The following is a 16,769-nucleotide window of genomic DNA, read 5'->3' as shown; positions in this document are numbered from 1 at the left end:
ATCCCACAAGTCTGCAAATGTTATCTCTGCCTAGAATATTCTTAAGTAGCATGCCTAATAAGTTACAATCCATTTTCAAGTCTTGCTCAAAACACATCTAAGTAAGTTTTCACCATATCTTCTTTAGCAGTTTTCCTAAACAATACCATATATTTTTTAGAAGTATTCTTTAACAAAAAAAAGAATCTGAGAGATAATTAGATTTAAATTTTGGCTTTTCTACAGGTATATCCATGAAACTGAAAAAGTGTTAAAGTCCGGTTTGTTTCCTCTCTTGCAAAATGAACATAATGTTTTGGGAGTTCCAAGCATTAACCGGGTAAGACAGTATGTAGAGACATTTAAGTGGCTAATCCTGATAATTGTCTATAAAATTATAGACATATATATGTGCATTAGTTTTAAAAAGTTATAATTATAAATTAGTTATAAATTAGTTATAATGTGCATTAGTTTTAAAAAGTAACTGAAGAATTTTCTTATACCTTTATGGCATCCTACACATTGTATTATTATTATTACCATATTTATATATTTCCCAATGAGATCCTTCCAGTGGGTAATTTATTAATTCTTCATTTGTATTAATTATTAATTGATATTAATAGATTATTTAAGTATTTATAATAGTAATTATAGCATTCTTAGTAAAATTCACTAATAAAACCTATTTCTCCAAGAAAGAGCCCATCGTATATACTGGACATTAAAAAAAGTAAATGTTGGGCAGCTCCGCTGGCTTAGCAGTTTACAGCCGCCTTCAGCCCAGGGCATGATCCTGGAGAACCAGGATGGAGTCCCGCGTGGGGCTCCCTGCATGGAGCCTGCTTCTCCCTCTGCCTGTGTCTCTAGGCCTCTGTGTGTGTGTGTGTGTGTGTCTCTCGTGAAATAAATAAAATCTTAAAAAAAATTCTGAGCACCTCATAATTTGAGAAATATTGTAAAAATTAGCAGACATAAGTTTGGTAAAATAGATGGGAGCAGTAAAAACGGTAGTATAGTATCATGTCATATGAATCATAAATTTTGAGAAATAATGCAAATTATGTCTGTAAAGTATGTTGAAAAATTGCAGAGAATTTCACAAAAATAAGTTTTAGTTGTATTCTGTAGTTATTTAAGTGTGTTTTCTCATGTTAGGTTGCATTTTGGAAGTGAATTCTTAAAATTTCATAATGAAAAGGAATAATCTGTTAGGTAATAACAGTATTTTTTAAGGAATAGAAATGTTTTTATTTTAGCATATAGATTTGTTTATTAAGGATTGTGTTTATTGTGCATTGATTGAGATCAGAAAAATCTTCTTACAGGGATTTGGTTTTTTTGTTAATTTTGGAAATTTTGGTCAAACATTATATCCAGGTACTTGAGGATAATTGAGGATTATGTTTTTCAAATATGTGTATTTCAAAGCTGGTGAAAGTTTGGATTCATAAATGCTTTTACTGTTTTTATTCCTTTCTCTTACTGTATTTTTCATCACTGTTTTTTTCTTTTCACATTTAAAAAATTACTAGATACCATATGACAATGCACTGACAATATCCAAGGCAGTGATAAATTAGAGGATTATTTGTGATTAGAAGTGTATTTTTTTCTTTACGTAGGTTGGGTTAACATAACTGGAGAAAGTAAATAATAAAAGAGAAGTGGAGAACACATTTTATCTTTTAATGTTTTTTCAGGCTTTTCCCTCATGAGTCTTTCACGTCGATTTTATTCCACTCTATACGGCTTCCTTATTCCCTCCTTCCTCTGTGGCTCATCATGCAGTCACATCCGGGTTCCTTAGCGCGGTTAATTTGCTGCGCAGCGCTTCTCAGCCATTAGTTGGACTAGTGGTCGCTCACGGGAGGGTTAACGGGAGGTATCTGAAAAGCCGGAGGAAAAAAGGTAAGGAATTCAGGATTTTGGGGAAGAAAGACTTCAGGAAAATAGCCAGCAGTCATATCGTATCCTGTAAATTGATAAAATGTGGTAAATCAGACTTTGATTTTTCTCTCAGGCATTTTCAGTAAATCTTAAGAATAGTTATGTTGTACAAGAGTAAATATATATGTGCATAGAATATTTAGAGGAGTTAGGTGTCGGTCTTTTTATTGGAAAATACGTTTTCGTTTTTCTTCCACTCGGCAATGTGTTCCTGCGGCAGCAGGGGAAAGTCTGTGAAGTTCTTGAGTTCTGTTGGTGAACGATGGGGAGGATGGGCAAACAATGCATGGGTGTTAGGTTTTGGATGGTATATATGGTATTCGGAATTGTATAGTCAGGATAAGAACTCTTTTAATGATCTTACCAACACATTAATGCTGTTTCCCTTGGCTTTGCTTGGTTACATCATGGCGGCTCGGCACTGCTTGTCTGTCGAACATATAGCTTGGGCGCCATTTTGATTGATATGCGCTTTTTTTTTTAACGGATTTTTCTCTTTGCGTGTGGTGGAAACAAATACAGGGAAGAATTATTAACCACTATATTAGAAACTTATGCCTTACTAATCAAAAAGCAAAATATTGATTCACTTAACAGAAATCCTCAAAGCATCCAGTATAAATTACAATGCTTAATTACATGAACTATTTGCTTGTCTTCTCTCTGTATAACAGTGTCTTAAATTTGCATTAGTCAAGGTTTTTCCTCTGACGTTAATTTTATGACAGCGTTAAATCTTTTATAAGTATTTGTTTTTAAAGATTTTATTTATTCATGAGAAACAGAGAGGCAAAGCCACACGCAGAGGGAGAAGCAGGCTCCATGCAGGGAGCCCGATGCGGGACTCAATAACAGGTCTCCAGGATCACCACCAAGGCTGAAAGTGGCTAAGCTGCAGAGCCACCTGAGCTGGCCCAAAATATTTTTATTGAGGGTGCCTCCGTGGCTTAGCGTGGCTTTCAGCCTTGGCCAGGCCGGCCCAAAATATTTTTAATGGGACAGCCCAGGTGGCTCCGCGGCATAGTGCCGCATTGAGCCTTGGCTGTGATCCCGGAGACCTGGTATTGGTCCCGCATCAGGCTGCCTGCATGGAGCCTGCTTCTGCCTCTGCATGTGGCTCTGCCTCTCTCTTTCTCTGCCTCTTTCTCTCTCTGTCCTCTGTCTTTTTCATGAATAAATATATATTTAAAAACAAATATTTTCAAAGCTTTGATTGCTGTAAAAAGAAAGTCTTTGGTCTGTGACCAAGATAAAAGCATAGTTGGGCAAGGAAAAACTAAGTAAGTTTAAAATATTTATTGGCACTTAAGAAAACTTAAAAATTTTTACTGTGAGATACAGAAACACATTTGAACTTTATTTCTAGATTTTAAAAAATGTAAACCATTTGAAAAGCAAAACCTGTATACTGCAGCCAAAACAAGTGCAGTGCACTTTTTTTTTTAAGATTTGTTGTTTTATTTATTCATGAGAGACGGAGAGAGAGGCAGACGCAGAGGGAGAAGGAGGCTCCATGCACAGAGCCCGATGTGGGACTCGATCCGGGGACCCCAGGATCACGCCCTGGGCCGAAGGCAGGAGCTAAACCACTGAGCTACCCAGGGACCCCCTCTAAACAATTTTTTCAGACGTTCATAGAGAGTGCAACATTTTTCTTGTTAAACCAGTGCTCATTTTGCTCTTTACGTTACAGGTTTCATTTCTCTTTAAGGAGGAAGGGATAAAGGGAAAGGGACAGAGAATCTTAACCAGGTTGGGGCTAAGATTGCAGAAGAGGACACAGTTGAAAGAGGAAGTGAAGTGGGGGTACTACCTTCATCACAGTACCTTGATCATGACCTGAAGAAAAATAAGAGTCCACAGCTCAAGCAAGTGACCTACTCAAGTGATCCTCATTTTAGTCACGTTTTTCTTTGTTTTTAATTTTTACACCTAATTGGGGCTGGAACTAATGACTGCGAGATCTAGTACCACCCTCTACTGAGACAGGCACTCTACAAGTTTTATTTCCATTTTAAGACACAAAACAACTTATCAAGTCTACTTCACTTGAATTTAATATGCATGGTGCAATAAAATTAGATCTTTTGTCTTCCTGCTTTATTTTTCTAAACGTGTATGTATTATTTTTTTACATCAGTTACAGCAAAATGGTGGAAGCAGATCGGCCTGGGAAGCTCTTTATAGGAGGCCTCAGTATCGAGACTAATGAAAAGACTCTGGAAGCAGTATTTGGCAAATACGGTTGCATAGTGGAAGGTAACTTACAACTAACATTTGTGCAAATTTTTGAAGTACATTATAGTAAATATATATAATTTAACAGCTAACATTTTTTTTGTTTTTGAAACATATTTGAGGAGTTTTCCTTCCTTAAACATTTGTGTTTCATATTGAGAAAGCATTAACAGCAATGAATGAAAATATCCATGTAAGATTTCTTACTATTGGGGAGAGAAAAGAAGGAAGAGTAAATAAATATATAGAGATGCAGGGCATTGAAATGGGATAACATAGGCTAACTGTACAGTTCTTCACTGTTGATTTTTAAGAACTTAAAATGAATGTAAAGTTTTTTAAATTACTTGCAGAATTTTTTTACTTTTGTATCCAGGATATCAGGTTAAAGAGGACTTCAAAAAAATCATCAAAGGGTGGATTGATCATTTTCAAAGTATTAAAGTTCAGTTTTATATGACATTAAATTTAAAATTTTGTATGCACTGCAGTTCTTTTGATGAGGGATCAGGAAACAAACAAGTCCAGAGGCTTTGCTTTTATTACATTTGAGAGTCCTGCCGATGCTAAGGATGCTGCCAAAGATATGAATGGAAAGGTAAAAGAATGTCTTAATTTTCTAGCCCTGTTTTTTAGTGAACAGTATTTTTTTAGATTGTTTCTATTATTCTAATTTTTTAAGGTAGCATAATGTCTGTGCCAAAGTTCTTTACTCATTACTCTTCTTTTTGTTAAATAAATCATGGAGGACTGTAGTTGCTAAGAAGTGAAATGAACATGAGCTATAGCAATATAAATGTATCTTTGCATTAGCACAAAAATAATTTCAACAAAAGTAAAATTAAAAAAACTTGCACAGAAAAAATTACAGTAGAAGTACAAACAAGTATAAAAAGCTATTGAAATTCATGGAAGTATTTCAGTAGTACAAAAGCCTAGAAAGACAAATAAGGAAGGTTAATTTTGCTACTTGGGGAAAATAATTCTTGAAAAGTTAATACTTTAACAGAACCTTTACATTCAAGTAGGCATTCAGTTCTTGAGGACAAAAATAATAGCAAACTGATGAAGTGTTGATCAAAACAATTCTCTGGTCACCTGAACCCAACTTTGTTCATCTTTCCTTAGTAAATTTTTTCTGTAATCAGTAATTTTTGTAAAATAGTTGTTTATTTTACTATAGTGGGCGAAGATTTATTTTGATCCAGCCTTTAATATATTGATGAATAAAGCAGATAGTCTTTTTCTTTTTGAATCTTAAAATCTAGTAATTATGTATTTCCTGTTTCTTTTTTTAAATATTTCAGTGATTCTGTAAAAATACTGTATTGTACACCAGATCCGCTCCATTTCAACTTTCTTCTTTGTTTCTTATTCTAGTCTGTTTTATGGCTCTAATATTTTTTAAGCTTTCTCTCAAATTTTTTAGACTGCTCAATCAGTCTTCCTTGGTCAGCCTTAAAACTCAAACTCAAGTTGTATATTTACTCCAAAATTTCACTTTCCCTTATTATATATATTTATACATAAATATGTATTTATATACTCATACAGCAAATTAAGTTCATTTTTAAATTATTTGTGGGACTTTTTAAGTTCACATAATGTAGAATACATATGTTTTCTTTCTGCCCCCATGGATTGTTTTTTATACAAAGCAGGCTGTCATTACATACTAACCTTTTTACTTTGCTTTCATATTTTATGTTTCTTAGCATGTTGAAGTTGGATTTGAATAAGGATTTTGTGCTGTATACAGAGGTGAATTAGGCTTATGTAATACGGTGATTCCTTTTCTTTCTGGTTTTCCAGGACAAGAACCTGTAGTTTGTCAACTTTATTCCTTAATTCTTTCATTCAGCAGATGTTTTTGTACTTTTTATGTGCTAGCCATTGGTAAAGCAACTGACTAATGGTTGTAAGTCAGACAAAATAACTTTTTTCTGTATTTGAGGGTGAAAGATAAAAACAGTGTAAACAGTGTAAACTTATTATACAATAAGTATAAGTTTCATATGCACAAAATCATCACAAGACACAAATAATTTAGTTAGAACTTGTAGGGAGATTGGACAGTGTTTGTACCCATGAAGATCAAGGGATGTTAGGTGAATCCTGTGTTTTGCAAAGGAAGCAGCCATGTATGACTTGATGGAAAATATTTTGGACTCAGAAACAGCAAATGAGTCCCTAGCATACGAACTGCCAGTAGTGGCTATTTAGATTGGGCCAGGTCCCACAGTTACCAGAAGCCTTGGTAGGAAGTTGGGATTTAAGATTATTTTCCATAAGTAATACAGAGTGACCAGAATATTTTATGTGGGACAGTTATTCCAAATTATGTTTTTAAAAACCATATTGGCTCCTGTAAAATATTGAAGCATTATGAAATTGTTGGGAGATTAAGAGACTTAAGCATCTCTGAAAAAAAATAATGAATAATGAAAGAATAATGAAAGTTGTTTTCTAGGGACATATTTAAAGCACAGCTAGAAAGCAGGAGAATATGGCAAAACATTAAGGACCAGGGAAGTGTTACATTAAAAGAAAAGAAAATTATTATAATTACAGTAAGTAGAGCTGCAATTATATTAGAAAATTCCCTTTTAATTTTTAATAGAACAAATACAAAAAATAATATAGAACATAAATAATCATTTTAAAAAGTAATAGTAACTCCTAAATTTTAGTACATATTGTTATATACACCTTGGGACAGACACTGGAAGATTTAAATGATTGAAATATAAAAATGAAGTACTATGTTTTAGAAAATGTATATTTTAATGATATGTGAAAGTTACTAATTTTTGTTAATGTAGAGGGTATTTCAAGTGCTTTTTTTTCAAGGGGTTTTAATATCCCATACATACTACTTTTGTATTGGATGACTTCATGAAAGGTGATTACTAGTTAAATATCTCATATTTGGCATGTGAAGGGCCTGGTTATTTTTTTTTAAGGAAAAGCATGTTAATCTCGAACTTGATTTTAGTGTCAGTAGATTTGTAAAACCTGTTTATTTGTTAAATTGGTGTAATATTACTGATACTATAATCTCTTTAGTCTTTGGATGGAAAAGCAATTAAAGTGGAGCAAGCCAACAAACCATCTTTTGAAAGTGGTGGAAGACGGAAGCCACCACCTTCTCCAAGAAACAGATGTCATCTAAGAAGTGTGAGATGTGGAAGAGGAGGAAGTGGCGGAGCAAGAGGACATTCCTCACGTGGAGGACACTTGGGTAATGTTTTAAAATAAAAGGATTTAACCATAGGACTGAAAAACAGTAAGTTTGAATGTATGGAAGGATCTGAGTTTTTATTTACATTTTTTTAGAAAATTAAGATTCATTAGATGTATTAATACTGATAATTGAAATATTTCTAAAAGCTAAGGAATTAGAGTTCTAAAAATGATTGAAGTAATCAGTTAAATAGCATAAATTTCAAACTAATTTCAAACTGCAGTGCTTTTTTTATATATGTATGTGCAAACATCCATGCAAATATCTGTTGTCATTGTGAAAGGAGGGTATTCTGCCATGGTCTGTTGTAATGACATTTGCATTTGGGGAAATATCAAAGGGAAATATCTAGAGCTTTCTTTAGATTTTGAAAGATTTTTTAACAGAAAAAGATTGAAGGCCACTGCTTCACAAATACATATATGTATCTTTGTTGTGCGTGTTGGAGAACAATTGAAAATAGTATTTATGAACTTTATGGAGATGACTTTTTTACTCAGTATGAAAGGGAGTCACTTCATATATGAAATAAATTTTGTTTCTTCTTTAGCCAGTTTTTTTTTTTAAATCAAACATTAAGTTGCTGTTTTTATATAAGTTCCTAATAATCAGGGGGGTTTTTTTTTACGAAATATCTCCTAAAGTAAATTACAAAGTTTGCCCTGTTTAAAAGCAATTTTGTTTTTATTCACTAAACTGATCTTGAGAAAGTTTTACCTATTTCTAATATATAGGAATGTTCATTTCTTTTTACCTGTGACAATACTGAGGAATGAGGATAAAAATGATTTTGGTTATTTTAAATAGGCATATCTTAACATACTATTAAAATTAATAGAATGTGTGCATTATAAGAATTGTATATGTTTACTTTTTTAGATATGCTTATTTGATGCATCTTCCTATTTAGATCTTTTTAAATATTTTAATTTATGCCCTATGTTGTGCTTTTTAAAGTAGCTTTCTTGACATCTGTATTATGTAAGCAGTTATTTACTATTTTTCCCCACTCCTTCAGGTTTCCCCAAATAAGTCTTTTTAATGTGAGTATAAATGTTTCATGAGTTTTTTTAGGTTTTCCAAATTAACTTTCACAGAGTAAGTCTTTGATTTTTATTTATATCATGTAAGAAAATACCATTAGTTCATACAAATATGGATACTTAAGGCCATGATACAGTTTAGTATTTTTAAACTGTAACTGAAATTTAATTTAAAAAGTTGATTGTAGGGATCCCTGGGTGGCGCAGTGGTTTGGCACCTGCCTTTGGCCCAGGGCGCAATCCTGGAGACCTGGGATCGAATCTCAGTCGGGCTCCCGGTGCATGGAGCCTGCTTCTCCCTCTGCCTATGTCTCTGCCTCTCTTTCTCTCTGTGTGTGACTATCATAAATCAATAAAAAAATAAAAAATAAATAAATAAAATAAAAAGTTGAATGTACTTTACTAAAAAGATTTCATTTAAATACAGATGATGGAGAATATACTCTTAACCTCAACATGAGTTCTTCCAAGGGACCCTTTCCAGTTAAAAGAGGTCCATCTTCAAGAAGTAGAGGCCCTCCTCCTAAAAGATCTGCTCCTTCTGCTCCTGGACATAGCAGTAGAGGAATTGGAGGAAGAGGTAAAATGCTATGAATTACAAAGACAATAGTTTTTTTCTGGATGAAAGTCAGCTCTTTTAAACTGAGTATTTAAGTTTCAAGAAGCAAAATGGAAAGGAGGTATGTGAGCATATTTATTGATAACTGTTTTGTTTCAGTTATGAGGTAATTCTTCAAGTTCATATTTTAAATACAGTACGTAATTAACAAACACCACAGTGGGGCAAAACATTCTTATTAAATACATGTTTGCTAAAGAACTCCTCTTGATTTTTTTTAAAGTTCCTACTAATATGCTTTGATTAGTGGTCTCTTTTTTGCAAGGTTTCAAGATCAAGATTTTCATGAATATCACAACATTCTGTTAGGGAACACTTTGATATATAGCATTGTTGGGCTGTGTACTTTGATCACTTGGTTTGTCTTAGTTATAAAAAATAAATGCAATTTGTCATATTTTTTCCTATGTTTGGACCATGATGGAGCTTTACTAAAAAGATTGTTTTAAATGCAGATGATGGTGGATACACACTTAATCTCAGCATGAGTTTTTTGAAAGTGTATAGGCTGGTGATGGCCTCATCTAAAAGTTACTGGAAAGTTAAGTTATAGAAAGTCATAATGTTTATGTACAAGGCGTTGTTTCATTTTGTGAGAATACTAAAATAAATAATTTATGTGAGTTATATTTTCTGCTTCCAAGAATCCTCTCATTAGGAAAGAAATGTTGTGTAAGTATTTCACGATTAATGAATAGGAAATATTTTGTTATTTAGATGAAAACAGATCAATGTGGGCTTGGATGGTTATTTAATAAAAGGGGTAGGGAGAGCAGGGTAGGGAGATCAGGGTACCTCGCATACAAGGTACTAGAAGTTTTGCAGTTGGGGGTGGTAAATAGAAAACGAAGAAGATACTTAATAAAACAGGAAGAGGCACAACTTGTTTCATTCAGTGGAGATATTGTTGTAAGAAAAAAAGCAAGGATGTATAAAATATGTTTAATTAGAGAGAGGTGGCTGTAGAAAAGAACATAGGAAACTGACAATGGAGTAATTACCTGGTATGTTAAAGTGACTTATAAATGCTTTTGCTATGTTAATATTTTGAATAATAAACAAGTATTCTTGACAGTGTTCCTATATATACACGTGAGTAAAAGACTACAAAACATGGAGAATCATAAGACCTAAAAAATGGTTGAGAATAAAAGGAAAAAACTAACAGGCACTAAGGGGGGGGGCACTTGAAGGAATGAGTACTGGGTGTTATGCTATATGTTGGTAAATTGAACTCCAATAAAAAAAAAATACAAAAAGAACATGAAAAAACTATGGTAAGAAAATATTCTTTTTTTTTTATTTTTTTATTTTTTATTGGTGTTCAATTTACTAACATACAGAATAACACCCAGTGCCCGTCACCCATTCACTCCCACCCCCCGCCCTCCTCCCCTTCTACCACCCCTAGTTCGTTTCCCAGAGTTAGCAGTCTTTACGTTCTGTCTCCCTTTCTGATATTTCCTACACATTTCTTCTCCCTTCCCTTATTTTCCCTTTCACTATTATTTATATTCCCCAAATGAATGAGAACATATAATGTTTGTCCTTCTCCGACTGACTTCACTCAGCATAATACCCCCCAGTTCCATCCACGTTGAAGCAAATGGTGGGTATTTGTCATTTCTAATAGCTGAGTAATATTCCATTGTATACATAAACCACATCTTCTTTATCCATTCATCTTTCGTTGGACACCGAGGCTCCTTCCACAGTTTGGCTATCGTGGCCATTGCTGCTAGAAACATCGGGGTGCAGGTGTCCCGGCGTTTCATTGCATTTGTATCTTTGGGGTAAATCCCCAACAGTGCAATTGCTGGGTCGTAGGGCAGGTCTATTTTTAACTGTTTGAGGAACCTCCACACAGTTTTCCAGAGTGGCTGCACCAGTTCACATTCCCACCAACAGTGTAAGAGGGTTCCCTTTTCTCCGCATCCTCTCCAACATTTGTTGTTTCCTGCCTTGTTAATTTTCCCCATTCTCACTGGTGTGAGGTGGTATCTCATTGTAGTTTTGATTTGTATTTCCCTGATGGCAAGTGATGCAGAGCATTTTCTCATATGCATGTTGGCCATGTCTCTGTCTTCCTCTGTGAGATTTCTGTTCATGTCTTTTGCCCATTTCATGATTGGATTGTTTGTTTCTTTGGTGTTGAGTTTAATAAGTTCTTTATAGATCTTGGAAACTAGCCCTTTATCTGATATGTCATTTGCAAATATCTTCTCCCATTCTGTAGGTTGTCTTTGAGTTTTGTTGACTGTATCTTTTGCTGTGCAAAAGCTTCTTATCTTGATGAAGTCCCAATAGTTCATTTTTGCTTTTGTTTCTTTTGCCTTCGTGGATGTATCTTGCAAGAAGTTACTATGGCCGAGTTCAAAAAGGGTGTTGCCTGTGTTCTTCTCTAGGATTTTGATGGAATCTTGTCTCACATTTAGATCTTTCATCCATTTTGAGTTTATCTTTGTGTATGGTGAAAGAGAGTGGTCTAGTTTCATTCTTCTGCATGTGGATGTCCAATTTTCCCAGCACCATTTATTGAAGAGACTGTCTTTCTTCCAATGGATAGTCTTTCCTCCTTTATCGAATATTAGTTGCCCATAAAGTTCAGGGTCCACTTCTGGATTCTCAGTTCTGTTCCACTGATCTATGTGTCTGTTTTTGTGCCAGTACCACACTGTCTTGATGACCACAGCTTTGTAGTACAACCTGAAAGTAAGAAAATATTCTGACATTACATTATAATAACTTAGCTTGATAAATACTGTGATCTCTGAGGGGCAATTGGAAATATTTTAACCAGGTGTGGTAGGTATAATATGTATGTGGAAAAAAATAGTTTGGTTGTAGTGGGACCATTGTAGTGGAGAGAATATTGAATAGCTTAAGAATGACTAATGAACTTTCTAGTAACCTGAACAAAAAAATCAAAGAAGACAGTGACAAATAGGAAAGAAAAACTGAGAAGTGAAAATAGGGAGATTTAGAAAATGTATAAATAACTACCAAAATTGTTATATTTAGAAGCTTTTTACTCACGCAAATTTGAAGATTACTCAATATTTATATAGTGAGGGGAAGGTAGCAGAAGATAAAATATTCAGGAATATGTAAAAAGTAAACAAAAGTACATATAAAAGTATCTTAAAGTACATACAAAAATACATATAAAAGTATCTTAAAGGAGAAATCTTAATAATTGTGGAAAGACAGTGTTTTGGATTTTTCTTTTTTGCAAAGCTTATGAAGGTACTTATTTAAGAATTTTCAAATTAAGGTCCAGTATCACATGGGAGAGAAAATTATAGAGGTCCTTCACGCAAAGAGCCAGTCTCTTCCCGAAGAAATGACTATGTATCACCAAGAGATGATAGTTACAATGCCAAAGACAGGTAAAAGAAAGAGTATGTAAACAGTTAAGTCATAGTGGACTTTTTGTTGTTGAAGTGAAATTCAACAAAAGTAAAGATTTTAAAGTTACCACTTTAGTAACATTCAGTACATTTATAGTATTCTACAGTTGCCACCTTTATATATATATTCCCAAAACATTTTTTTATCATCCCCAGATAACCCATAATGTTACCCCCTACCCTGTCCTCAGGGCCTAACAAACACCAATCTGTGTTCTTTGTGTATTCACTGTTCTGCATTGATTATACTAATGGAGTCAAACTATTGTAATCTTCTATGTCTGGCTTCTTTAGCATCAGTGTTTTCAAGAAACATTGATATGTTAGCATGAATCCTTATTATGGTTTTTTATATTACATTATATATGCTATTAACATAGTCTTGTATATTTACACTGTAGTACAGTTGTGAACATTGATTTGCAAATATTTGAGCACCTATTTTCATCTCCTTTGGGTATATACTCAGGTGTGGAATTCTGGGGTTATATTGTAATTCTGTATTTAATTTTTTTAAGGAACCACTAACCTTTCCCACAAGGACTGACCTATTTTTACATTTCTGCTATCAATGTATGGATTGTCTTTTGTCTACATTAATAACATATTAATATTTTCCATTTAAGAAAAATTATAGCCAGTGTAGCAGGTATGTGAAGCAGTAACTAGTTTGGGTTTTGATTTGTATTTACCTAATGAGAGGTACTTGTTTGCCATTTGTGTATCTCCTTTAGAGAAAAGTGTATTCAAGTTTGCTCATTGAAAAAAGTTTTGTCCTTTTATTTTCTGAGTTTTTAAATATATTCTGGATATAAGAAATTGCATTTTAAATATTTGCTGCTTTATTAAGTTATTCAAGCAGAGATTATCCAAGTTCCCGAGACACCAAGGATTATGCTCCACCATCTAGAGACTATTCATACCGTTACTGCAGCCATTCAACTTCTCGGGACGAACATTACTCTAGAGGATATAGGTACTATAAATATTTTCATTTTTATCAAGTAGCTGCTTGCAATTCTTAATTGTTACATTAATACCTTTTTTAAATTTAGTGATCGTGATAGCTATGGTGGTGGACGTAATAGAGATTATTCTGAACATTCAAGTGGTGGCTCTTATCGAGAATCATACGAGAATTATGGTAAGAGTCTGGTTGCTACTTAATTCTCCTATAATTAGACTTAACAGGCCATATTGTTGTGTTTATAATGTTATTTTTAATTCCACTAGGAAAAATCAGTTTTATTGGTTTGAAGATCTGAATTACTTTAATAGTTCATTTAAACTAACAGGTTGCTTTTGAGGGTAAATTGGTAGTCTCTTTTTTCTCATTAAAAACATTCTAACATTTTTAACAAGGAAGAAAGGATATTTAATGGTATGAAGCATAGGAAAAATATAAAGGTCAGAATTTCAGCACATTTTCAGAAACTGACTACATTTATTCCAAATTATTTAGCTTGAAACATGCTACATTTACATTTTCTTTTAAATTTAAAATGCCCTGATTATTGCAGCAGAATATCTTTTCAGCAAGAGCAGTTCAAAATTTTTTTTCCAAATATTTAGTACTTAAACTAGGATCATGGTGTAATGCCACAAAAATTTTAACGTAGTTATTTTTACTTGAACATTGATCTTTCAGGTACCTCCCGTGGTGTACCTCCAACACGTGGGCCCCCTCTCAGTTATGGTGGAAGCAATCGCAATGATGATTCCAGCTGCACACGTGATGGATATGGTGGAGGTCGGGAAAGTTACTCAAGCAGCCGGGGTGATCTCTATATAAGCAGTCGTGAGCATGGTGGCAGACAAGAACGAGGATTTCCACTCTCTATGGAGAGGGGGTATCCTGCTCCTCGTGAATCATACAGTAGCTCAAGTTATGGGGGTTCCAGAGGAGGTCGTGGGGGAAATCGTTCTGAAAGAGGAGGTCATAGCAGATATTAAAAATAACTTCAGTACCAGTTTTTTTCCAAAAGAAATTTAAATGCTAGTTTTTTACTGTTATTTTAGTACTATTAAAAGAAAAATACTACTTTAATGAAGAAAGGGATACATTATTAACCTGCCCTCCATGAATTTTTCAATAGGATGAAAAACAATTCAAAGTAATTTCAAAATTTTTAATGATAATTGATGAAAACTAGAGAAGTTGTTTGAGTGTAATGTCCACATTCTTAAAATTTTCTGCCTCTTTACCTTAAAAAAATGCCATGACATGGTATTATCTGATTTTGTTACTGAGTTAAAAAAAAATGTGAAAGCAAAAGAGACAGGAAAGCAAATTTCTATGGAAGGTAAATTGCACTGTTTGCCTAAAATTTCCTGTAGTGTCTGAACAAAATGGATACAATATAAAGTACTATGTTATTTTTCCACAGCAAGCTGTACCTGTTTTTCAGTTGGGCATAATAGCCCAATTATATGTTTATTCTTTAAATGTAAAAAAATTTGTTAAACTACCAAAAGTGTTTGCCTTATTATTCTCTTAAACCCTCCTAAAGAAATTCTGTAAGCTGAAAGAAAAGTTAGATGCAAGATGATACAACAGTTTAAGAAATAAAGGAAACATCCATTTACAGCAACAGATGACCAGAGTAGGAATAATGGTAATGAAACTAATTTTCCACCTAGATCAGAATTGCATCAGTAAGGTTTACAGAATATTAAGGTATAATGAAGAGCTCCTGGATTTTAAATAAACAACTCAAAAGTTTTGTATATGCTCTTACAAACATTGTGTTATTGGTAAAATATAATGAAAATCATGAATTGCAATTTTTAAAATTAAGTTTTGGAGGATGAAGTGTCTAAAAGCTTTGGCAGGCCTGCGAGATTGAGTTTGGAAAACTTCTGGAATACTGCATTTTTAAGGAAAAGCATAAGGGAAAATTATACACTCGAGAGTCAAAGTTAATAATCTACCTCACGATACTGAAATCATAAAAAGGGACACAAGGAAAAAGCAAAGTTAGTCAAAATTTTAAACTAAAATTACTTTCAGGGATCCCTGGGTGGCGCAGCGGTTTGGCGCCTGCCTTTGGCCCAGGGCGCGATCCTGGAGACCCGGGATCGAATCCCACATCGGGCTCCCGGTGCATGGAGCCTGCTTCTCTCTCTGCCTATGTCTCTGCCTCTCTCTCTTTCTCTCTCTGTGACTATCATAAATAAAAAAATAAAAATTAAAAAAAAATAAAATTACTTTCACAAGTTAACTCCAAATGTTTAACATTTTATGATTTTTAAAAATATGACATCTGAACTGCTCAGTGGGTTAAAGCATCGGCCTTTGGCTCAGGTTAGGATCCCAGGGTCCTGAGATTGAGCCCTGCACGGATCTCCCTGCACAGCAGGGACTCTGCTTTTCTGTCTGTTCCTCTCCTCTACTTGTGCTCTTGCTCTTTTGAAAAGAGACCTCTCAAAGTCTTAAAATACAGATTAAGTAAGGGGGAAGGACTGCTTTTCATGAGTAAATACTGATGAAGATCAGCAATACAAATAATAGAAAAAATTACAGAAACTTAACCTCAAATAGGATAAAAGTATTTTTCAAAGCATCTCCAAAGACATGACTCAAAAGGAGGCTAGGTAATTGAAGCTATGTAACATCCTGAGTTAAGGAAAGGAGGAGGTCTGGGGATGCAAGGTGAAGGCCATTCACAGGAGAGATGTTTAGAAAAGATGTTTATGTAAAAAAGGACTGGCATGGCTTCTTTTTGTGGTATGGGCCGCTGCCCAATGTTTAGGCAGTTGTGGGTGGGTGGGGGGACAGATAAAGAGCTTTTCTTGCAACTGCTGGGTTCTGTCACTAGCTCAAAGAGACATGTATTTGAAATCCAGAAATAGGCAAATTCATAGTGACAAAACACGGGTTAGCAATAAGTAACTTCAAGTTACTGTTTCATGGGTACAGAGTTTCTATTTGGGATGAAAGTTTTGCAGAAGGATAGTGGTGATGGTTGTACAACCCTGAATGTTCTTAATGCTTCTGAACTGTAGTCTTAAACATGCTATATGTTGGCAAATTGAACTCCAATTAAAAATTAAAAAAATAAAAAATTTCACCATTCTGACTGGTGTTAGGTGGTATCTCATTGTGGTTTTGATTTGTATTTCCCTGATGGCCAGTGATGCAGAGCATTTTCTCATGTGCTGTTGGCCATGTGTATGTCGTCTTTGGTGAAATTTCTGTTCATGTCTTTTGCACATTTCATGATTGGATTTTTTCTTTGCTGTTGAGTTTAATAAGTTCTTTATAGATCTTGGATATGAGCCCT

At 34.1% G+C, this 16,769-nt stretch overlaps 1 protein-coding gene across 1 annotated transcript; it reads left to right on the top strand.

Moving 5' to 3' along the window:
• The first annotated feature begins 1,766 nt into the window (after positions 1–1,766).
• LOC140629717 (RNA-binding motif protein, X chromosome-like) lies at positions 1,767–15,212 on the top strand. The gene is made up of 9 exons (XM_072819295.1): positions 1,767–1,893; positions 4,073–4,191; positions 4,662–4,768; positions 7,237–7,411; positions 8,885–9,037; positions 12,351–12,465; positions 13,337–13,462; positions 13,542–13,630; positions 14,135–15,212. The coding sequence occupies exons 2-9, from the start codon at positions 4,083–4,085 to the stop codon at positions 14,437–14,439; spliced, it is 1,179 nt and encodes a 392-aa protein (XP_072675396.1). The 5' UTR covers positions 1,767–1,893; positions 4,073–4,082; the 3' UTR covers positions 14,440–15,212.
• The last annotated feature ends 1,557 nt before the right edge of the window (positions 15,213–16,769 follow it).

This window comes from Canis lupus (genome assembly GCF_048164855.1).
Source record: "Canis lupus baileyi chromosome Y unlocalized genomic scaffold, mCanLup2.hap1 SUPER_Y_unloc_5, whole genome shotgun sequence".
Classification (NCBI taxonomy): Eukaryota; Metazoa; Chordata; class Mammalia; order Carnivora; family Canidae; genus Canis; species Canis lupus.
The sequence above is the reverse complement of the archived record's forward strand: the minus strand, read 5'-3'. Positions and strand labels throughout refer to the sequence as shown.